General features: G+C 39.3%; 1 protein-coding gene across 1 annotated transcript in view; it reads left to right on the forward strand.

The window, feature by feature from the left end:
• The window catches only part of COL14A1 (collagen type XIV alpha 1 chain), a 220,797-nt gene that overhangs the window by 106,955 nt on the left and 88,989 nt on the right, over positions 1 to 24,853 (forward strand). Inside the window, exons 23-30 of the mRNA XM_024741240.1 lie at positions 1,670 to 1,816; positions 5,957 to 6,013; positions 15,428 to 15,567; positions 18,219 to 18,342; positions 18,534 to 18,677; positions 19,812 to 19,976; positions 20,563 to 20,601; positions 20,770 to 20,908. Of these exons, the coding sequence (XP_024597008.1) occupies positions 1,670 to 1,816; positions 5,957 to 6,013; positions 15,428 to 15,567; positions 18,219 to 18,342; positions 18,534 to 18,677; positions 19,812 to 19,976; positions 20,563 to 20,601; positions 20,770 to 20,908 (955 nt within the window). The remainder of the gene's footprint in view (positions 1 to 1,669; positions 1,817 to 5,956; positions 6,014 to 15,427; positions 15,568 to 18,218; positions 18,343 to 18,533; positions 18,678 to 19,811; positions 19,977 to 20,562; positions 20,602 to 20,769; positions 20,909 to 24,853) is intronic.

Raw genomic sequence — 24,853 nt, forward strand, 5'->3', positions numbered from 1 at the left:
ACCATTTTAAATTCTTCAGTAATGGAAGCCACCAAGGTAGGCAGCTGTGCCAATGGAGCTATAAAGCACTGAGCCACGAGGACTCATGTGATCTCCCTACTATCATGCTTACTAATTTCATATGCACTCAGCAGCTCTCCAACTCTTTCATTTTGAAAAAAATTGTATATTTAACTTATATTATTTTATGATATATTAATGGAAATTAAAGCAACATCCTCTGAGACTGGGCTTCAAGGTCTGAATTTGCATTTCACTTCTGCTACTTAGTGTATGGACTTGGGTAAGCTACTAACTTTCCTAGCCTTCAGTTTCTTGTCTTTAAATTGGGGATAATTATAAATATTATAAGGATCCAATGAGTTAATACACATAAAATCCTAAGAATAGTGCCTGGTACGTGGTACGTACTCACTAAATGTTGGCCATTACTACCTTTGCTCTTATTTTTATCATTAAATACCAAGCACTGAACCAGGTACCATAGTAAGCTCTCAGGAAGTGACTAATATAATTAATCCAACTTCTCCCAGTCTCCAAACCTGAGGGCAAGCACTAATTCTTCTAAGAAGGCAAAGAAATTTTGCTGTGGATATGGGAATGAAGAAATTAGCCAACAGTTAATCAGGCCTCCTAAATTCTTTGTCATGCCTCTGCCATGGTAGAGCCAGGACAGAGAAGGTGGCAGTGGAAATGGCTGTGTGTGGCATGTCTCCTTGGTAGAACAAAAAGAATATCGGAACCAGGAGTTGGGAGACCAAGATGTATGGGATGATTTATGGTCGTAAGCCACTTAAGCACCATGTCCTATTTCCTCAATTATGATTTTAAAAGAATAAAAAAGGATCTTTAAAGTGAATCCAAGGAATTTGGAGAGCCTCCTCCTAGCTTCCTAGCAGTCTCCTTTGCTATCAAAAGAAATCCTGAGTGTCAGTGAAAAATCAAGACTGAGAAGTATGAATTGGACAGTCCGGGGACACCCTGGCTGTCCCAGTGCTGTTCCAAGCTCTTGCCTGCATTTGTGGCAACTATGCAAACCACCTGGACCCGTAGATGAACCTTCTGAGACCCTGGAAGCCCACTTCTTAGCCCACAGGCATGAGACCTGCTTAGCACCCTACAATTTCTAACTCCATACTTATATCTTTAGGCCATTGGCAAGAAGGGCATCCTATTGTATGGTAATAAGTTGTATGGGGCCAAAAGGATGTATCTTTTTATGTCAAGTTTTAATTGTTCGACTGTGTTCTGAAGAATCATATTGAATAAAAGGGAATTCTAATTTTTAGAATTATATAAATAAGTAAATATATATATATATAAAAATATACTCACCTTGACACCTGTCCAAAAGGTCAATTAAGTTGTGTACATATAATTATAAACATGAACAGTTCTCCATTTGTTAAAGGATTGACCTCAGCAGCCTTTTACTAGTCAGTCTCATTTCTAAACATATAAAATGTGATTTTCAATTATGTAAAAAAAAAACAGTGGAAATGTTAACTCTTTAAAAAAAAGATACACCCCCTCAAACAAGTTTAATTCATTCTGGAGTTATCTGAATAGGCCATGCATATTAAGCATTTTAGAAGCAAATCATCCACTGATGGCTGTTTTAAAAAGTTCATGTATTGTTCATGTATGTTTTGTTTTGTTTTTATTATAGATACACAAAAGCAAGAATCCACTCTGGGTGGAGGGACAAACAGACATTGCTTCTATGGACTTCAGCCAGATTCAGAATATAAAATCAGTGTTTACACAAAGCTCCACGAGATTGAGGGACCCAGTGTGAGCATAACGGAAAAAACACGTAAGTCAGGGCTTCCCTGGTGGCACAGTGGTTGAGAGTCCGCCTGCAGATGCAGGGGACACGGGTTCGTGCCCCAGTCCGGGAGGATCCCACATGCCGCGGAGCGGCTGGGCCCGTGAGCCATGGCAGCTGAACCTGCGCATCCGGAGCCTGTGCTCTGCAACAGGAGAGGCCACAGCAGTAGCCCGCGTACCGGGAAAAACAAAAACAAAAACAAAAACAAACCACGTAAGTCAAGTGTGTTCTCTCCTGATCCCTGTCTTCATGAACAAATGGTATTTTAGGCGTCCTGTTTTGGTTCAAAAATCTTATTCCGTTTAGAAAAATATTAGCTATTGCTGTGTGGGAATATCTATAATACAATTTTGTGTGTCTTATTCAGTCCCAGAATTCCCTGCTTGTGGCCCACTAATGTCATCTGTATGGTTTTTTTCCATCCTCCATATGTTGTCACAGGGACTATAAGGCCATAGGATGGCAAAGTGCTTGAAACAATGACCTATATTGTGATCTATTTCCATTAGGAACATCTGTGGAATGTGGCGTGTGAAATGAAGTGTAAGGACTGGGTCCTGACATTAAAACAATGGCACATTACTACAGCCATGAGGGTGGGAATGGAGCCAAGACGTTCCAACTGGCTGACCCTAGACTTGCCTACTTAAGAGGCTCTTGCTCTTTTTCCAAGCTGGCTGGAAATCTGATGCACTGAAGGGAAAGGCAAACTATAAAATGAAAACAAGGCACTTTTTACATGTTCTAAACAGCAAGGAGGGTATCAACTTCTTCGTATGTCAACTTCTTGATATCCTTTTAATCAAGGATTCCGGACCTAGAGGCCACAAACATTAAAATGGTTTGAATGGTAGTGAATTCCAGGGGACATATGTGTGTCCCCAACTCAGTATCTTGAACTTAAACTTGAAATCCCCAGAGATTGGTATCAGAATCGGTGGTGGGCGATGGGCTTTCTTGGTAGCCCCTCTATCATGCATTTGATGTTTAGGAAGTTCTACTACCCGTGTATATAGGCCTTTCAGTTGCCCTGAACATGCAGAAAGAAATCATCATCAATATATAATCTTCCAACAGATAAGGTGAAAGTATAGTTAATGGAATCATCTCCTTTCCAACACAGAGACTTTATTTCATAACACTGAAATATTCAACAGTTTACAGGACACATGTATTTTTGAGGTATAATTTACATTCCATAAAATTTACCCATTTTAAGCATACAATTCAATGATCTTTGGTAAATGTAAAAGGTTGTGCAGCCATCACTACAATCCAATGTTAGGACATTCCCATCAATCCAGAGAGCTTTCAAGCTCATCCCCAGTGAGTCTTCTTTCCTACTGTCTGCCTCAGGCAGTCTACTTTGTTTTCTTGTACATTTCTAGACATTTCATATAAATGGAAATATGTAATATGTAGTCTTTTGCATCTGACGTCTTTCACTTAGCATATGTTTTTGAGGTTTATCCACACTGAAGAATAGATCAGTTATTTGTTGCTTTTGATTGCTCATTAGAATTTGTTTTATGGTTAGAGGATTATATAATTTCAAAATTATTAGAGGCCTGGTAGTGCATGAGATTTAGAGTCAAATAGGCTTGGTTGGGGTCCTTTTTAGCTTTGTGGCCTTGGGCAGTTTAACATCTCTGAGCTGCTTTTTGCTTACCTATAAAATTAAATACCTACTCTCTTACCTCCTTTGGTGGTGGTAAAGATCCAATGAAAAGAGCCTGCTGAGGAACTTCTCAACCTGTATCTTATTGAACAAGTACTTTTGTTATCACCGTTGCTGTCTTCCTGGAAGTCACAAACTGATGGCCATGGGGTTAGATCTCACTGTCAGCTATGTTTTTCTCTGGCCTATTTTTTTTTTTTTTTTTAAGTTTTAAAGTATTCTTGAAAAATTCAAAAGATCTGACAACACAGGGCACACAAATCCTCATGGTGCTAAATCTACAGAAACTCAGTAACTGCTGTCTCTTTTAGACAGTGTTATGTGCTCTTAAGTTTGTTATTCCTTAATGTTTAGGCTATGTTCTTTGCTCCCATTCATTACTTGCCTGACCTCTAAAACTATTTGAGTTTGGGGACTCTGGTCTCCTTCAAATTCCCCTAACCTTAACCTCACAACTGTTAACTACCAGTCCAGGGTTATTTTGGAAAGCTCTGTTTGGTGTAAATGTTTTCCTTCTGTTGGGGACATGTGTCATCTTATAGCTTCTACCCACTGGCTCTAGTTCAACCTTCTGAAGCAAATGCAGATTGAGACTGTTCCCCCTTCAATGTGACAGCTTCTCACAGACTTGAACACAGGGACCATCTGTGTGCCACACAGAGAATATAAACACATGTTCCCAGTTCACTGTGGTTCTTCTTACCCAAGAGACTCTTAGGCCAGATGTTCTAACCAAACATATTGATCTGGCTTCCAGAGCCACTCACTGATTTTGTTCTTGATTTATTGACTAAAGTTAGGATATGCCTCAGGTTTTCACATTAAAGAAAATGCACCATTGTAAAGATGACCCACTGCTTCCACAAATTTTAAGATAAATACATCTGGCTCTAGAAGGATTTTATGGTGCTTTCAAAAAAGTTTTGCAGTCCTAGTTTTAATATTAAAATGTCTCAAGTGTTTTTACTTTTGAAACTTTTTAGTTTCCAAAAAATTGCCTTTAAAAGAAAAAAGTGATATTCTGTATCTGTAATAATGCAACAGAAGGTATATATTGTGTTGTCTCCTTCCCTCTTTCCTCATTCTTTCTTCCCAGAAATACCCATTTGTACCAGCTTGGTCTCCTTCAAGAAATTCTACCTGTTACTTGTTGTGTGTGTGTGTGTGTGTGTGTGTGTGTGTGTGTGTGTGTGTGTGTGTGTGTGTGTGTGTGTGTGTGTGTGTGTGTGTGTGTGTGTGTGTGTGTAACCATATAGAAGTGTATAGATAAATCAGTATTATATTTATCAGTTAAATAGGATTTTTTCAATTTTCACAGATGGGATCATACCATGGTTTTCTGCTTCATTTCACATAAGGATTAATCTCAAACACTTTTCCATTTTTCCATATCAGTAATATACCTCATTCCTTTAAATGTTGAATCACTTTACTCAAATAATATTATTTTATTGGCTCCTAGAATTGGAAGAGACCTTAAAATTTGTCTCTTCCAACCTTCCTGGCAGTGAAGGAATTCCTTTTACAACATTCCCAGCAAACAGTCTGCTTGAGCTCAAATCCTTCCAGCTAGTTGGCGCTTACTGTCTGCAGAGGCTAGACATTCCTCTGTGTGAATGGTTATGATTCGTTGAGGGTTTTCCCTCATATTAAACTGGAATAATAAAAATAATTTTCTCAATTTTTCTTAAGTCTTTAGTGTCAAATAAGAATTTAAGAAAAGAATATATAAAAAAAATAATATTAGGATGTTTACCTAATGATGTCATAGCTTCCTGATGCTTTACCATGTGAATTGGTAAGAAAGTCACTGCTCTGATGTGACTATACCTGTGACCTTTAACCAAACCACACCTCCATGTATTACACAGTTTTCTCATCCCTCATCATCCAGGTTAAACTGATCAGGACACACCGTAGCCTCCCAAGGTCCTGCCATTTTGTTCTCAAAACTGAAAGTTTCCCAGACACAGCCTGAATGTAGTAGGGAGTAAATCAGATTCCCTTGGCGACCACATCCTGGGGATGCAGGGTCAAAAGGGAGAAAGTGCTATTGAACATGGATTGATGGTCAATCCTTAGGCAGAATGGAAATAAAGTTTATTATATGTGTGAAAGCAACCAGAGACTAATCTGAAATAGGTTGGCAGGGTTCCAGCCTTAAATCAGTATTAAAACCACTTTGTAGTTGACAGTTTGATTGCATTGACTCCCACTGGGTAAACTGAATTGTGGCAAAATGACATTTCAAGCCTTCAGTCTGAGGTTGAGGGGATGGTTGGAACCAGTTTTCACAGGCTTTGGCTGATTTACAGTGGGTACTAAATTCTCAAAGAAGACAGTTGTCAAAATCACTGACTCCCCTGAAGAATTATGACTCCATGGCCTCCCGCTCTTCGCCACAGATGAGATGCTTAATTGATGTTGTTTCTCCCTCTCCTTTACAGAATCACTTCCTACTCAGCCACCTACTTTTCCTCCAACCATTCCACCAGCAAAAGAAGGTAAAAGAATTATACAATCATGATGTGATTTTAGGTTTTGGATTTCTGTTGGTATTGTTTGCTTGTTCATTTAAAACCCAAGGTATTAATGGAAGATATTTTCTCCTTAATACAAATGCTTATCAAACCCTTATGGTGTTCAACTTGGCAATGAGTAGTAAATAAGACATAGAGATCTAATATGCAGTGTAATGAATAGAGGCAGCAATATTTTACTATAATTATGTGATGCGATAGAGATGCTAAATGTCACTATATCAACAATATTACAATATATAAATGTATCAAATTAGTATGTTGTACACTTTAACTTTATGCAGTGTATATGTCAAATATATTCGACAAAAAATCATCTAATATAGACTCTGTACACACAGAATAAATTTTCTAACAGAATTTCTTCATATTTATTTCATCAAAAATAGAGTAGTACATGTTTACCAAGGAAGAGTAGTTACATAATTTATGAGTGAGAGTGTAGTTTATAATTCTGTAGACAAGGGTAACAGTGTTCCAGCTTACCTCCAAATGTCTCTCCCAGTTGTTTCTTTCTATCTTCATCACAAGAGTTTCTCATCACCTCTTACTTGAGCCATTAAGGTAACTTTCTAAAAACCTTTCAAACACAGTAGTGATCATTAATTTTTTTATTCCATTAATGAACATTTATTAACCCTACTATTCATTCTCAAAGCTCTTATGCCAGGTACTTGGAATGCAATAACAATCTATGATTACTGCTCTCTGCTTATTTTCAGTATTGCAAGAGAGATAGGTGTTTGCCTAGGTAATTACCAGCCAAGGAAATGAGTTAAAAAGTGGAGATTATACTATGGTAGCCCAGAAATGAGAACAGTTAATGCTGCTGCAGGTTAATTACCTGTAAAGGAGGAGGAGGAATTTGATTTACATTTTGAAGAATGAGTTTTACAAGTAAATAATGGAGAGACAAGCACTCGAAGTCATGGAGTGATCTAAGCACGTAATGTGTTTGGGGAACCATAAGCACTTTAGTGTGACCCATAGAGAAAAGTGAAGATAGAGTTATGAAGTGGTTTGTGTGCCTGAATAAGGAGGCTGGGCTTTATCCTATAGGACATGGTATGCCATGAGGAGTTTTATGAAGAGAGGGTGACCTGCAGAAATCTATGTTTAAGAAAGATAACCTTGGTGAAATGGGGAGGAGGGATTAGGGCAGGAGAAGATAAAGCTAGAACACATAGTTGGAAGGTTGTTTTGGAAGACTTCTTCCATTTACCATGCATTTTTAAGTACCTATTACGTACCAGAGATACAATGAAAAATAAGTTGTTCCCACCTTTCAGAGTGTTAGCAGACATATGGTCCATGCCAAAAGTTCCTTAATATTTGGTCCTGTCCAAAACAATTTGGCATGGGCCAAATATGCTTGTAACATTTTGGATGGGATCAAATTTCAAGAACCTGTTGGTATAGACCAAATGTCTTATCAACGTTTTAGACAGGACCAAATGTCCTGCAAGGGACAGGAACATAGTCAGAGGGGTCTGATGCTGGAGAGTGTAAAGATCAAGGAAACAAAGCGGTAATAAGAAACTGTACAAAAATAAAGCTCAACATCCTTCCTAGCATACCAGGCAAAGTCTTCAATGATCAACCTATGTTGTGGTATCATGTCCCAGACTATATTAGTTACCAGCACAATTGTATAACTCTGGGTTCTGCATACATGCCTTATGCTATCCTGCATCTTTTAATGCTATCGGTTCTACCTGGAATGCCAGACTCTTTCTTCTTCCATCTTCATATCTAGCTTTTTCTAGTCTAACTATTTATGATGATTTTCACTATTGGAACTGGAAACAGAATCCTAATTGATGAATTTATCAGACATTTCTGATACAGATATTACAGGACTCTCTGAAGTCAGAATATTTTTATTTATAGCAGAACGTGAGTATCGTGCAGTCAACACTCATGAGTGCTCATGGGAGACATGTGATTTGGAAGGGTCTATGACGGTGAGGATTGACAATGTAGGAACATTTTTCCTGTAGTTTTCATCATGATGGTTTTAGAGAGTGGGGCTTCTGCAACTTTAATGCCTTATTCATCTTAGTTTCTATTTGTCCTGGCTGTATTTAATTTAAAAGCTTGTAAATTTTTATTATTCAAGTGATATTGAGTATTTATTAAACAAACATTAAGAAACAGAAAAGACAATGAGGTTGCTGGTGGGGGTTGAGGAAAGAGAAACCGAGGGAGAGAGTGTAAGCCAGAGAGGAGAGAGGGAGAGGGCAGGAGAGAGAAAGAGAGAGAAAGGGAGAGAGAGAGAGAACTGCTGCAGGCTTCATATTTGAGAAGAGGGGGAAAAAAAAAACACCTCAGTGGCAGTTTTATGTTACTGTGTCTGGCTTAAAGAAGAAAATTCTGGACATCCAGGCTGAAAAAAATCAAAGCTCAGTGGGGACTACTTCTATCAAGAGAATTCTATGATCTGAGAATGGTTTGGATCAGTACAGGTGGTTTGAGAAGACACTGATGAGGACCGTGGAAAATGGGAGAAGACGTGTGGCTTCTCTGCTTCCTTTGAACAGAGCTCTAGGCACCACAGGGCCACATAAGGAGGGTGAGGTTCCTGGAGTGGACTATATTTTCATCACTGTTGAAGATTTTATGGAATTGGAGAAAAGTGGTGCTCTCCTACAAAGTGGGACTTATGAAGACAGACCTTCAAGATGTCGGAGGAATACGATGTGGAGATCAACTTCCTCCCCACAAATACATCAGAAATACATCTACATGTGGAACAGCTCCTACAGAACACCTACTGAATGCTAGCAGAAGGTCTTAGATTTCCCAAAAGGGAACAGACGCCCTCAGGAGACCTACACGCAGAGGTGGGGCCAAATCCAAAGCTGAACCCCGGGAGCTGCGCAAACAAAGAAGAGAAAGGGAAATCTCTCTCAGCAGCCTCAGGAGCAATGGATTAAATCTCCACGATGAACTTGATGTACCCTGCGTCTCTGGAATACCTGAATAGACAGTGAATCATCCCAAAATTGAGGAGGTGAACTATGGGAGCAACTGTAGACTTGGGGTTTGCTTTCTTCATCTAATTTGTTTCTGGTTTTATGTTTAACTTAGTTTAGTATTTAGAGTTTATTATCACTGGTAGATTTTTTTATCAATTTGGTAGCTGTCTTCCTTTTTTTTTCAATATAATATATATATATTTTTTTCCTTTTTCCCTTTTTGTGAGTGTGTATGTGTATACTTCTTTCTGTGATTTTGTCTGTATAGCATTGCTTTTACCATTTGTCCTAGGGTTCTGTCTGTCTGGTTTTTTTGTTTTGTTTTTTTAGTATACTTTTTAGCCCTTGTTATCACTGGTGGATTTGTTTTTTGGTTTGGTTGCTCACTTCTTTCTTTCTTTATTACTTTTTGATTTTTATTTAAATAACTTTATTTTATTTTATTGCTTTTTTCTCCCTTTTCTTCTCAGCCGTGTGGCTGACAGGATCTTGGTGCTCTGGCCAGGTGTCAAGCCTGTGCCTCTGAGGTGGGAGACCTGAGTGGATGACATTGGTCCACCAGAGACCTCCCAACTCCACATAATATCAAATGGAGAAAGCTCTCCCAGAGATCTCCATCTCAACACTAAGACCCAGCTCCCCTCAACGGACAGCAAGCTACAATTCTGGACACCCTATGCAAACAACTAGCAAAACAGGAACACAACCCCACCCATTAGCAGAGAGGCTGCCTAAAATCATAATAAGGCCACAAACATGCCAAAACACACCACCGGATGTGGACTTGCCCAACAGAAAGACAAGATCCAGCCTCATCCACCAGATCACAGGCACTAGTCGCCTCCACCAGGAAGCCTACAAAACCCACTGAACCAACCTTAGCCACTGGGGACAGACACCAAAAACAATGGGAACTACGAACCTACAGCCTGAGAAAAGGAAACCCCAAACACAGTAAGTTAAGCAAAATGAGAAGACAGAAAAACTAACAGCAGATGAAGGAGCAAGGTAAAAACCCACCAGGCCTAATAAATGAAGAGGAAATAGGCAGTCTACCTGAAAAAGAATTCAGAACAATGATAGTGAAGATGATCCAAAATCTTGGAAATAGAATAGAGAAAATACATGAAACGTTTAACAAGGACCTACAAGAACTAAAGAGAAAACAAACAATGATGAACAACACAATAAATGAAATTAAAAATTCTCTAGAAGGGGTAAATAACAGAATAACTGAGGCAGAAGAACGGATAAGTGACCTGAAAAATAAAATAGTGGAAATAACTACTGCAGAGCAGAATAAAGAAAAAAGAATGAACAGAACTGAGGACAATCTCAGAGACCTCTGGGACAAAATTAAACACACCAACACTCGAATTATAGGGGTCCCAGAAGAAGAAGAGAACAGAAAGGGACTGAGAAAATATTTGAAGAGATTATAGTTGAAAACTTCCCTAATATGGGAAAGGAAATAGTTAATCAAGTCCAGGAAGCACAGAAAGTCCCATACAGGATAAATCCAAGAAGAAACATGCCAAGACACATATTAATCAAACTATCTATCAAAAATTAAATACAAAGAAAAAATATTAAAAGCAGCAAGGGAAAAACAACAAGTAACATACGAGGAAATCCCCATAAGGTTAACGGCTAATATTTCAGCAGAAACTCTGCAAGCCAGAGGGAGTGGCAAGACATGTTTAAAGTGATGAAAGGGAAAAACCTACAGCCAAGATTATTCTACCCAGCAAGGATCTCATTCAGATTTGATGGAGAAGTTAAAACCTTTACAGACAAGCAAAAGCTAAGAGAATTCAGCACCACCAAACCAGCTATACTACAAATGCTAAAGGAACTTCTCTAGGCAGGAAACACAAGAGAAGGAAAAGACCTACAAAAACAAACCCAAAACAATTAAGAAAATCGTAATAGGAACATACATATCAATAATTACCTTAAACATAAATGGATTAAATGCTCCAACCAAAAGACGTAGACTGGCTGAATGGAAACAAAAACAAGACCTGTATATCTGTCTACAAGAGACCCACTTCAGACCTAGGGACACATACAGACTGAAAGTGAGGGGATGGATAAAGATATTCCATGCAAATGGGAATCAAAAGAAAGCTGGAGTGGCAATTCTCATATCAGACAAAATAGACTTTAAAAAAAAGACTATTACAAGAGAAAAAGAAGGACAATACATAATGATCAAGGGATAAACCCAAGAAGAAGATAAAACAATTGTAAGTATTTATGCACCCAACACAGGATCACCTCAATACATACGGCAAATGCTAACCACCGTAAAAGGGGAAATTGACAGTAACACAATAATAGTAGGGGACTTAAACACCCTACTTTCACCAATGGGCAGATCATCCAAAATGAAAATAAATAAGGAAACAGAAGCATTAAATAATACGTAAAACAAGATGCAAGATGGACTTAACTGATATTTATAGGATATTCCATTCTCACATTCCATCACAAAACAACAGAATACACATTTTTCTCAACTGCTCATGGAACATTCTCCATGATAGATCATATCTTGGGTCATAAATCAAGCCTTGGTAAGTTTAAGAAAATTGAAATCATATCAAGTATCTTTTCCGACCACAATGCTGTGAGACTAGATATCAATTACAGGAAAATAATCTGTTAAAAATACAAACACATGGAGGCTAAACAATACACTACTGAATAAGCAAGAGATCACTGAAGAAATCAAACAGGAAATAAAAAAAACACCTAGAAACAAAGGACAATGAAATCATGACACCCCAAAACCTATGGGATGCAGCAAAATAGTTCTGAGGTAAGTTTACAGCAATACAATCCTACCTCAAGAAACAAGAAACATCTCAAATAAACAACCTAACCTTACAAAAGGAGACAAAAGACCTGTATGCAGAAAACTGTAAGACACTGATGAAAGAAATTAAAGATGGTACAAACGGATAGAGAGATATACCATGTTTTTGGACTAGAAGATTCAACATTGTAAAAATGACTCTACTACCCAAAGCAATCTACAGATTGCATGCAATACCTATCACACTACCAGTGGCATTTTTCACAGAACTAGAACAAAAACTTTCACAATTTGTATGGAAACACAAAAGACCCCGAATAGCCAAAGCAATCTTGAGAAAGAAAAACAGAGCTGGAGGAATCAGGCTCCCAGACTTCAGACTCTACTACAAAGCTACAGTAATCAAGACAGTATGGTACTGGCCAAAAACAGAAATATAGATCAATGGAACAGGATAGAAAGCCCAGAGATAAACCCACATGCATATGGTCACCTTTCCTTTGATAAAGCAGGCAAGAATAAACAATGGAGAAAAGTCAGCCTCTTCAGTAAGTGGTACTCAGAAAACTGGACAGCTACATGTAAAACAATGAAGTTAGAAGACTCCCTAACACCATACACAAAAATAAACTCACAGTGGATTAAAGACCTAAATATAAGGCCAAACACTATAAAACTCTTAGAGGAAAACATAGACAGAACACTCTATGATGTAAATCACAGCAAGATCCTTTTTGACCCACCTCCTAGAGAAATGGAAATAAAAACAAAAATAAACAAATGGGAACGAATGAAACTTAAAAGCTTTTGCACAGCAAAGGAAACCATAAACAAGACGAAAAGACAACCCTCAGAATGGGAGAAAATATTTGCAAATGAATCATCAGACAAAGGATTAATCTCCAAAATTTACAAGCAGCTCATGCAGCTCAATAACAAAAAAACAAACAACCCCATCGAAAAATCGGCAGAAGGCCTAAATAGACATTTCTCAAAGAAGATATACAGATTGTCAACAAACATATGACAGGATGCTCAACATCACTAATCATTAGAGAAATGCAAATCAAAACTACAATGTGGTATCACCTGACACCAGTCAGAATGGCCATCATCAAAAAATCTAGAAACAATAAATGCTGGAGAGGGTGCGGAGAAAAGGGAACCCTCTTGCGCTGTTGGTGGGAATATAAATTGATACAGCCACTATGGAGAACAGTATGGAGGTTCCTTAAAAAACTAAAAATAGAACTACCATACAACCCAGGAATCCCACTACTGGGCATATATCCTGAGAAAACCATAATTCAAAATGAGTCATGTACCACAATGTTCTTTGCAGCTCTATTTACAATAGCCGGGATATGGAAGCACCCTAAGTGTCCATCAACAGATGAATAGATAAAGAAGATGTGGCACATATATACAGTAGAATATTTCTCTGCCTTAAGAAGAAACGAAATTGAGTTATTTTTAGTGAGGTGGATGGACCTAGATAGAGCCTGTCAAAACAGAGTGAAGTACTTCAGAAAGAGAAAAATAAATATCATATGCTAACACATATATATGGAATCAGTTCCTTAAAAAACTAAAAATAGAACTACCATACAACCCAGGAATCCCACTACTGGGCATATATCCTGAGAAAACCATAATTCAAAATGAGTCATGTACCACAATGTTCTTTGCAGCTCTATTTACAATAGCCAGGATATGGAAGCACCCTAATTGTCCATCAACAGATGAATGGATAAAGAAGATGTGGCACATATATACAGTAGAATATTTCTGCCTTAAGAAGAAACGAAATTGAGTTATTTTTAGTGAGGTGGATGGACCTAGATAGAGCCTGTCATAACAGAGTGAAGTAATTCAGAAAGAGAAAAATAAATATCATATGCTAACACATATATATGGAATCTAAAAAAAGAAAAATGGTTCTGAAGAACCTAGGCCCAAGATAGCAACAAAGACGCAGACTTAGAGGATGGACTTCAGGACACGGGGAGGGGGAAGAATAAGCTGGTATGAAGTGAGAGAGTGGCACAGACTTATATATACTACCAAGTGTAAAATGGATAGTTAGTGGGAAGCAGCTGCATAGCACAGGGAGATCAGCTCGGTGCTTTGTGACCACCTAGAGGCGTGGGCTAGGGAGGGTGGGAAGCAGATGCAAGGGGGAGGAGATATGGGGATATTTTCATATGTATAGCTGATTCACTTTGTTATAAAGCAGAAGCTAACACACCATTGTAAAGCAATTATACTTCAGTAAAGATGTTTTAAAAAAAAAGAAACAGAAAAGAGTACAAAGAAGAAAATTAAAAATACAATTTCATATTCCAGGGGTAATTCCTTCCTGTATTTTAATGTATTTTCTTTTTTTTTTCTTTCTTGTATTAAGTTTTTCAATTTTAGCATGTTTTCAAATAGATTTTGCTCTCATTTCGAAGGTAAAACCTAATCTAGATTTTGTCTTTCCTTGAAAACAGACCACCAGGTTTTCTTTTGTAAGCTATAATTATAGATCATGTGGTCCCCTTCAGCTTCAAATTCAAACCATAAATATGTAAAATGTTATACATTGTGGAACTCATGAGAACAACCTCACCAAATCCTTATTGTCCCTCGAGTACTAACTCAGAGATGATTTATTTTACATCGTAAATAGCTTTAAGGGAATAAAGTTCCACTTAATAAAATAAAAGTCAAGTAAATTTTTTTTCTAAAGAAAGGTGAAAGGTACATTAGGTCACAGAATATTTGTGTGCAAATGGCCTAAGATAAAAAGATTCAGATTATTAAAGACTAAATTGTTTCATCATAAAACAGAGTTAACCACCGTGGTCTACAGTAATGAAGGGGAAGAGAGGCATAGATAATCTGAAACAGCACGTGATACAAGACTATTAAAAAATGCTTTCAGTGGAATAGGTTTTTGTTAATGTGATTTTTGCCTGTTTTTCAACATTGATATCAGTATTACCTGCTGATAAAAGTTTCCCTGAGCTGGGATAATGTGCATTTCTTGATATGCATCACTGGGTGTCAGAAGGGCATAGACAGGATTTCTGAGCAAGGCTGGAATTAAAGTTTGCTTATGGCCTCCGTCCAAATGCATATCAAGTTTTAGATTAATCTGCTTCCATTGTGTGGTATGCCTTCCTCCTGGAAGCTGAATCTCTCTCACATTGTTAATTCAATCAGCAGAGGGCAGGGTGCACAGAGTGGTAGCTTGGATTTCCTTCTAATCAGTAGGCACTAGAGTGTTTGCTGATGCTTCTGTCTCTAAATCACTTTAGTTCTACACTTTTCAGTCTTCCCATTTCTGTTCTTTGGGGCTGAGATCGGTAGATTTTTTTCTCTTTAATTCCACACATTTGATTGAAGTTTCTTTGTCATGACTAGGAAACTTGGGTGTAGGAGAGCCATGATGGTCATGAGCAAGAGGTTGGAGTAAGATGTATATCTTTCCTTCGGGCTGTAGCTACCAGAGGGAAACCATTATCTGCTTTGTTGGTGTCATAACTACTGTGTTTTCCCCTTTTCCCTGATTCAAAATTAATTCTTGGTCTCCAGTATGTAAAGCTGCCAAAGCCGACCTGGTGTTTATGGTGGATGGATCCTGGAGTATTGGTGATGAAAATTTCAATAAGATCATTAACTTCCTGTATAGCACTGTTGGAGCTCTGGACAAGATAGGTGCAGATGGAACTCAAGTAAGGCTGATAGATCAATCATTAATTCATTCTATGCATGAAAAAATTATTCCAAGCTCTTATTATGGCTACTTGTCAGGGAATATGGGTAAAGAACTATCCTGATTGGATCCAACCCTAAATGAGAGTATAGACAAGTCTGAGTTTAGAAGCAGCTTACTGGTGTGTGACAGAGCTTGAGAAGATGCTAATCCTTGAAAGCGCTTGAGTTCAGCAAACTAAGACAGGTTAGAATGACCATGTCAGCAGATGTGTCTTCTATATACTAGGATAGAGTATCTCTCTAAAGGAACATCCAATATTTTCTTTGCCCTCGAGGATGTTAAAATCTTGAAAGAGAGAGGTCATCGTCACAAATTACTACAGAACAAGTAGAACATAGAAAACTAATTTATTCATTCAACAAATATTTATTGAGAACTTATTTTGGTTAGGTACAGTACTGTCATAATGGGTGTGACAGACATGTCCCTAATTTCATGTTGCTCATATTCTTTTTTTTTTTTTTAATCTCAAGACGGTAGTATATTTTATTTATTTATTTATTTATTTATTTTTGGCTGAGTTGCGTCTTTGTTGCTGCACGCGGGCTTTCTCTAGTTGCGTCGAGCGGGGGCTACTCTTTGTTGTGGTGCGCGGGCTTCTCATTGCAGTGGCTTCTCTTGGGCTGGAGTACCGGCTCTAGGCATGCGGGCTTCAGTAGTTGAGGCACGGGGGCTCAGTAGTTGTGGCTCACAGGCTCTAGAGCACAGGCTCAGTAGTTGTGGCGCACGGGCTCTGTGTCATGTGGGATCTTCCCGGACCAGGGCTCGAACCTGTGTCCCCTGCATTGGCAGGCGGATTCTTAACCACTGCACCACCAGGGAAGCCCGCTTATATTCTTAAAGGTAGGGAGAGGAGGAGGATGAGAGACAGATACAAATTGGCCAACAAATAAATTCACAAGGTAGGGATGCGAGCTTTCCACCTGAGATTTAAATTTACCAAAGTTTATTTTAAACTGAGTGATCCACAAAGTCTTCTTTGAGGAGGTGGCTTCTGAACTGAGATGTGAATGATGCTGAGAAGATTTGAAAGTAGAATTTCTAGACAGGGAAAGTAGTAAGTGCAGAGGGCCTAAGTTGAGAATGAGTTTTGAGGCTTCAGGTGCTAAAACTTGGGGCTGGAATATAATGGATGATCCTGTGGGGGGGCTGGGGGGAGAAGAAGAGATGGAAGAAGTAGACAGAGCTAGATCACCTTGAGTCTTATGACCCACTGAAGAAGTTGGGTATCATCCTAAATACAATGGGAAGCCACTGGGAAGTTTTAAGGAGAGAAGATCTGATATGCTTTTTAAAAAAGATCATCCTGACTGCTTCGTGGAGTGTGAGTACTAATAAAGGTGAGAGTGGAAGTGGAGAGACCACCTGGGATGCTGCTCTCATGGTCCAACACAGAGATGATGGAGCCTGGGCTAGGATGGTAGCAGTGAGATGCACTAAAGTGAACAGATTGAAAATATGTCTTGGAAGAATGGCCAAGAAAACTTGGATGTAAGGGGAACCAGAAGAGAAGAATAGATAAAATGCTCAGGCATTTCAGGGAGGGAGAAATTTGTTTTGAATAGAGGTTTCCTAAAGATGATGACATTTGCAATAGACCTTGATAGGCTGGTAGAAATTGAAGGCTCACAAAGCCAAAAAGAAGCCCTTTCATAATTCTGAAAAACAAACAAAAAATATAATAAATTTTAAATGTCCCCAAAGTTGCACAGGAATAGAAGCAAATTGTAGGAAATGAAGCCAGGATGGTTTATACTGCAGTGATTCAGAACACAGATTTTAAAGTAGAATTACCTGGCTTCAGCTGTTGGTTCTGCCAGTGGCTACTCTAGTAATCTTGGGTACTTTACTTGGCTTTCTATCCCTCAGTTTCCGATCTGTAAAATGGTAGAATAGTAGTAATTATTTCATAGGTTTGTTTCATAAAGAAATCCTTGTAAATAGTGCAACTTCAATTCTTTCTCTGAACTTTGTCAAGTTAGAAGATCTAGGCTGCCATTTTCCCATCTGTCAATTGAGATGGCAAAAGGTCTTCGTGCTTTAGGGAGAGATTTTTAAAATAAAGTACTTCCTGAAAAGTACTTTGTTAAGACGTCGTCAGATTTGGTATGTAACTTGTATGGTTTAAACCAAGGAAATTGTGGACTGGGTTAAAAAAGAAATGAAAACTGTAGTTGTAGGACTTCCTGGTGGTGCAGTGGTTAAGAATCCGCCTGCCAATGCAGGGGACATGGGTTTGAGCCCTGGTCTGGGAAGATCCCACGTATCACAGAGCAACTAAGCCTGTGTGCCATAACTACTGAGCCTGCGCTCTAGAGCCCTTGAGCCACAACAGCTGAAGCCCGCATGCCTAGAGCTCATGCTCCGCAACAAGAGAAGCCACTACAGTGAGAAGCCCACACACCATAAAAAAGAGAAGCCCTTGCTCACCGCAACTAGAGAAAGCCTGCATGCAGCAACAAAGACCCAACACAGCCAAAAATTAAAAATATAAATAAATTAATTAATTTTAAAAAAACTGTAGTTGTAATCATGCTATAGTGTGTGCTCTCTGGCAGAGAGGAAGTTTACAATATACATAAAAATGAACACACCTTCTCTCTCTAGGTTGCAATGGTCCAGTTCACTGATGACCCCAGGACAGAATTTAAACTTAACTCTTACAAAACCAAAGAGACTGTTCTTGATGCAATTAAACATATCTCGTACAAAGGAGGAAATACAAAAACAGGTAAGACCACAAGAAGCCCAGGTAAGACCCGAAATAATTATTACTAATTACTGAAATGACTTCTTTTTGAAGCATAGTAATATAGATTTTTTTTAAAAAAGGTTTTTCATTGACTTAAGAACTTCGTTCCCACTCTTCCATCTCTAGTAAGGGAGGAAATGAAATTGAATTGTTGCCTTCCTTTGTTTCAGGAAAAGCAATTAAGCATGTCCGAGATACCTTGTTTACTGCAGAGTCAGGAACCAGAAGAGGCATCCCGAAGGTCATCGTGGTTATAACTGATGGAAGATCACAAGATGATGTGAGCAAAATCTCCAGGGAGATGCAATCAGATGGTAAGTTTTACACAGCTAAGCAACAGTGGCTACCAATAATACCGTTAGCCTTGTTTTCTGAATACACATTTATAGACTACATCAGCATGACTAAAATGTTTCTAAATGTTTCTTAATATTAACTGGACAATATGATTTTTAAAAGTTTCCAGGTTACAAATCTATGATTTTGCTGTATTTTCTCCAGTACTTTTGTTACATACAGGATGCCCTATATAAGCAACTCCATCAATTAAGTGCACTATAGGACTTCCCTGGTGATCCATTTGTTTAAGATTCCATGCTTCCCCTGCAGGGGGCATGGGTTCGATCCCTGTCATGCTGTGTGGTCAAAAAGAAAATTAAGTGCAATACTATGAAAAGGACCAGGGAAGGGAAACTGATCACAGAAACTCCTCAGCCTCAGCCTCCTCATTTGTAAAATGGAGAACACAAAATGTGAAGATTGCATTCTATAAGATCTGTATGAGCAAAGACTAGCTTAATATGTATTTGCCAAGCATTGAACTATGACCCACCTCAGGCTTTTAAGCCTGTAATATCTCAGTTTCTACTTCTGAAAATGAAACAAAACAAAACAAAAAAAAAAAACGAAACTTTTTTTGTTTCAATTGCACTTTTTCCCATAAATACTAAAATCATTATTAAAAATATGCAAAAATAAAGATGTTACTCAAATGGTAACTATTTTGTCTCAAACACTGACTCTCTTAAGCTTCTTTAAAGTAGAAACTTTCAGGGCTTCCCTGGTGGCGCAGTGGTTGAGAGTCTGCCTGCCAATGCAGGGGATCCCACATGCCACAGAGCGGCTGGGCCCGTGAGCCATGGCCACTGAGCCTGCGCGTCCGGAGCCTGTGCTCCGCAACGGGAGAGGCCACAACAGTGAGAGGCCTGCATACTGTGAAAAAAAATAAATAAATAAAAATAAAGTGGAAACTTTCTTTAGGGGATGATGGGTTAATTGTCATAAATTATGTGCATGCAGAATTCTGAAGACCTGTAAAGAGTGAATTATCCATCCCCACTGGCCCTCCTAAATAAACATGTTTTAAATATTTGGACGTGTCTTATATTGCATTATTTGTTTTTGCTGCGATTTAAAGTCATCAGAAATCTGTTCCCCTTTTACCACAGGCTACAGCATTTTTGCAGTCGGCGTGGCTGATGCAGATTACTCAGAGTTGGTTAGCATTGGCAGTAAGCCCAGCGCCCGGCATGTCTTCTTTGTGGATGACTTTGACGCCTTTAAGAAAATTGAAGATGAGTTGATTACTTTTGTCTGTGAAACTGCGTCAGCAAGTTAGTTCTTTGGAATTTGCACTTACATTGCTTAAATGCTGAGATATTTATACCAGTTAAATAATGAGTGCCATCCTGATCCGAAGAGAGGAAATTGACTTGGAGAAGCTATTTGTTCTGCAGACATTAAGTTTTGTGGTTTCAAGCATATGGGAAGTAAACCTTACCTCTCCTTGGTTCAGGGTTTTAGGTTGATAAAGACTTTCCCTAAAGAGACGAGGGTCTGTATTTAAAAGCAACTCTCTTAAACAGCTATAGCAGATAGTTTTCAAAAATGTGTTAAGTCTGCTCATCAGGGTAACACATTAGAAGTGGGACTTCTCCCAAGACATGCTATCAAGTGACCACCATCGATTTTAATGGACCCAGGAGAGGAGAAGGAAGTTGGGACCCTTGGGTTTTAAAAGAAGAAGTGAGAGTGTTTCAGTCTTTATGAATCCACAGAAAGCTGTAGCCACATGTGGTGTGGATTTCCTCCACAACTGACTTCCGTCAAGATTGTTAGCTTCCTGTTCTCAGGACAAGGAAAGAATATGTTTGGAAAATATCTGAATTAGGGTTTTATCTTGTTTGTTTTGTCTTCCAGCCTGCCCACTGGTGCATAAGGATGACATTGATCTTGCAGGTATGCCATTTCACAAATACAAATATATTAAATAACTCCCATTTTGGGTCCAGATTTTTTCATCCTTAATAGACTAATTTTGAAATTTAAAATCCTAAAGTGCCTGTTTATTCTTTTTCTCTATCCCTGTTTTTTTCTTTTTCTTTCTTTCTTTTTTTTTTTTTAAAGGATTTAAGATGATGGAAATGTTTGGTTTGGTTGAAAAGGAATTTTCATCGGTGGAAGGGGTTTCTATGGAGCCTGGTACCTTCAATGTGTATCCTTGTTATCAACTTCATAAAGATGCCCTGGTTTCCCAGCCAACCAAGTATGTTTCCATTGCAAGATACTAAAGTCAATTATTGTTTATTATATCACACTGTGGAAATGATATCAGCTAGAAATATGCTGTAATAATTCCCAGCGGGATTTTCCATGATGGATAGAGCAGATGATGTTTAGATTTCTTTAAAAATGTTAGACCTACACATAATGCTGTTTGAACTTTCATATTTGTTCATCTCAGAAAAATATAAAGAGAGTTAGTACTTACACAGCACTACCACAGACCAGGCATTTTTCTAAATGCTAGTAACTCACTCAAACCTCCCAATAACTCTATGAAGTAGAGTCATTTATTATCTTGGTTTTATAAATAACAAAACTAAAGCATAAAGAAGCTAAATGACTTGAGTGAGATCACATATTTTGTTGAAGACCATGCTGGGATTTGCACCTGCAGATCCCAGAATCCACACCCTGAACCATTTTAAGATAGTGCCATGAATTCAGATGGTTTTTATCCTGGAGAAGTCACAGCAGCAACTCCATATAGTTGATGTAAAAATCACATTATTGGGGGGACCTTCAAGATGGTGGAGGAGTAAGACAAGGAGATCACCTTCCTCCCCACAAATACATCAGAAATACATTTACCTGTGGAACAACTCCTGCAGAACACCTACTGAATGCTGCAGAAGACCTCAGACTTCCCAAAAAGCAAGAAAATCCCCATGTACCTGGGAAGGGCAAAAGAAAAAAGAAAAAACAGACACAAAAGAATAGGGATGGGACCTGCCCCTCTGGGAGGCAGCTGTGAAGGAGGAAAAATTTCCACACACTAGGAAGACCCTTCACTGGTGGAGACGGGAGGTGGGTGGCGGGGAAGCTTCGGAGCCACGGAGGAGAGCACAGCAACAGGGGTGCAGGGGGCGAAGCGGAGAGATTCCCGCACAGAGGATCTGTGCCGACCAGCACTTACCAGCCTGAGAGGCTTGTCTGCGCACCCGCCGGGGCGGGCGGGGGCTGGGAGCAGACTTGGGCTTCAGTCGGATCCCAGGGAGAGGACTGGGGTTGGCTGCGTGAACACAGCCTGAAGGGGGCTAGTGCGCCACAGCTAGCCGGGAGGGCATCTGGGAAAAAGTCTGGACCTGCCAAAGAGGCAAGAGACCATTGTTTCAGGGTGTGCGAGGGGAGGGGATTCAGAGCACCGCCTAAACGAGCTCCAGAGATGGGCACGAGCTGTGGCTATCAGCGTGGACACCAGAGATGGGCATGAAATGCTAAGGCTGCTGCCGCAGCCACCAAGAATCCTGTGTGCAAGCACAGGACACTATCCACACCTCCCCTCCTGGGAGCCTGTGCAGCCCGCCACTGCTGGTCCTGTGATCCAGGGACAACTTCCCCGGGAGAACACACAGCCCGCCTCAGGCTTTTGCAACGTTATACTGGCCTGTGCCGCCCCAGGCTCGCCCCACAGTCCGTACCCCTCCCGACCCTGGCCTGAGTGAGCCAGAGCCCCCTAATCAGCCGCTGTTTTACCCCCTCCTGTCTGTGTGGGAACAGACGCCCTCAGGTGACCTACATGCAGAGGCAGGTCCAAACCCAAAGCTGAACCCCAGGAGCTGTGCAAACAAAGAAGAGAAAGGGAAATCTCTCCCAGCAGCCTCAGGAGCAGTGGGTTAAATCCCCACAGTCAACTTAATGTACCCTGCATCTCTGGAACACCTGAATAGACAACAAATCATCCCAAAATTGAGGCAATAGACATTGGGAGCAACTGTAGACTTGGGGTTTGCTGTCTGCAGTTGATTTGTTTCTGATTTCTATGTTTATCTTAGTATAGTTTTTAGCGCTTGTTATCATTGGTGGATTTGTTTATTGGTTTGGTTGCCCTCTTCTTTTTTAATTATTATTATTATATTTAATTTATTATTATTTTTTCTTTCTCTTTTTCTCCCTTTTCTTCTGAGCTTTGTGGCTGACAGGGTCTTGGTGCTCTGGCCTGGTGTCAGGCCTGAGCCTATGAGGTGGGAGAGCCGAGTTCAGGACATTAGACCACCAGAGAGCCCCTGGCCCCATGTAATATCAATTGGCGAGAGCTCTCCCAGAGATCTCTGTCTTAACGCTAAGACCCAGCTCCACTCAACGACCAGCAAGCTTCAGTGCTGGATGCCCCATGCCAATCAACAAGCAAGACAGGAACACAACCCCACACATTAGCAGAGAGGCTGCCTAAAATCATTGTAAGGTTTTACTATGTGAGTTTTGTTTACCCCAAAACACACCACCAGACAAGGTCCTGCCTCCCAGAAAGACAAGATCCAGCCCCACCCACCAGGACACAGGCACCAGTCCCCTCCATCAGGAAGCCTACACTAGCCACTGAACAAACCTCACCCACTGGGGCAGACATCAAAAAAATGGGAACTATGAACCTGCAGCCTGCGAAAAGGATCCCAAACACAGTAAGTTAAACATAATGAGAAGGCAAAGAAATATTCAACAGATGAAAAAGCAAAGTAAAAACCCATGAGATGAAACAACTGAAGGGGAAACAGACAGTCTACCTGAAAAAGAATTCAGAATAATAATAGTAAAGATGATCCAAAATCCTGGAAATAGAAGGGAGAAAATAGATGAACATTTAACAAGGACCTAGAAGAACTAAAAGAGAAAACAAACAGTGATGAACAATACAAAAAATGAAATTAAAAATTCTCTAGAAGGAATCTATAGCAGAATAACTGAAGCAAAAAAACAGATATGTGACCTGGAAGGTAAAATAGTGGAAGTAACTACCGCAGAGGAGAATAAAGAAAAAAAAATGAAAAGAATTGAGGACAGTCTCTGAGACCTCTGGGACAACATTAAACGCACCAACATTCGAATTATACGAGCCCCAGAAGAAGAAGAGAAAAAGAAAGGGGTTGAGAATATATTTGAAGAGATTATAGTTGAAAACTTCCCTAATATGGGAAAGGAAATAGTCAATCAACTCCAGGAAGCACAGAGAGTCCAATACAGGATAAAGCCAAGGAGAAATATGCCAAGACACATATTAATCAAACTATCAAAAATTATATACAAAGAAAAAATATTAAAAGCAGCAAGGGAAAAACAATAAGTAACACACAAGGGAATCCCCATGAGGTTAACAGCTGACCTTTCGGCAGAAACTCTGCAAGCCAGAAGGGAGTGGCAGGATATGTTTAAAGTGATGAAAGGGAAAAACCTACAACCAAGATTACTCTACCGAGCAAGGATCTCATTCAGATTTGACGGAGAAATTAAAACCTTTACAGACAAGCAAAAGCTAAGAGAATTCAGCACCACCAAAACAGCTTTACAACAAATGCTAAAGGAACTTCTCTAGGAAAGAAACACAAGAGAAGGAAAAGACCTACAATAACAAATCCAAAACAGTTAAGAAAATGGTAATAGGAACGTACATACTGATAATTATCCTAAACGTAAATGGATTAAATGCTCCAACCAAAGGACATAGACTGGCTGAATGGATACAAAAACAATACCTATATATATGCTGCCTACAAGAGACCCACTTACGACCTAGGGACACATACAGACTGAAAGTGAAGGGACAGAAAAAGATATTTCATGCACATGGAAATCAAAAGAAAGCTGGAGTAGCAATTCTTATATCAGACAAAATAGACTTTAAAATAAAGACTATTACAAGAGACAAAGAAGGACAATACATAATAATCAAGGTATCAATCCAAGACGAAGATAAAACAATTGTAAATATTTATGCACCCAACCTAGGAACCCCTCAATACCTAAGGCAAAGGCTAACAGCCATAAAAGGGGAAATTGACAGTAATGCAATAATAGTAGGGGACTTAAACACCTCACTTTCACCAATGGACAGATCATCCAAAATGAAAATAAATAAGGAAACAGAAGCATTAAATGATACATAAAACAAGATGGACTTAACTGATATTTATAGGACATTCCATCCCAAAAC

The sequence above is a fragment of the Neophocaena asiaeorientalis genome, unplaced genomic scaffold (genome assembly GCF_003031525.2).
Source record: "Neophocaena asiaeorientalis asiaeorientalis breed wild unplaced genomic scaffold, Neophocaena_asiaeorientalis_V1.1 scaffold177, whole genome shotgun sequence".
Taxonomy (NCBI): Eukaryota; Metazoa; Chordata; class Mammalia; order Artiodactyla; family Phocoenidae; genus Neophocaena; species Neophocaena asiaeorientalis.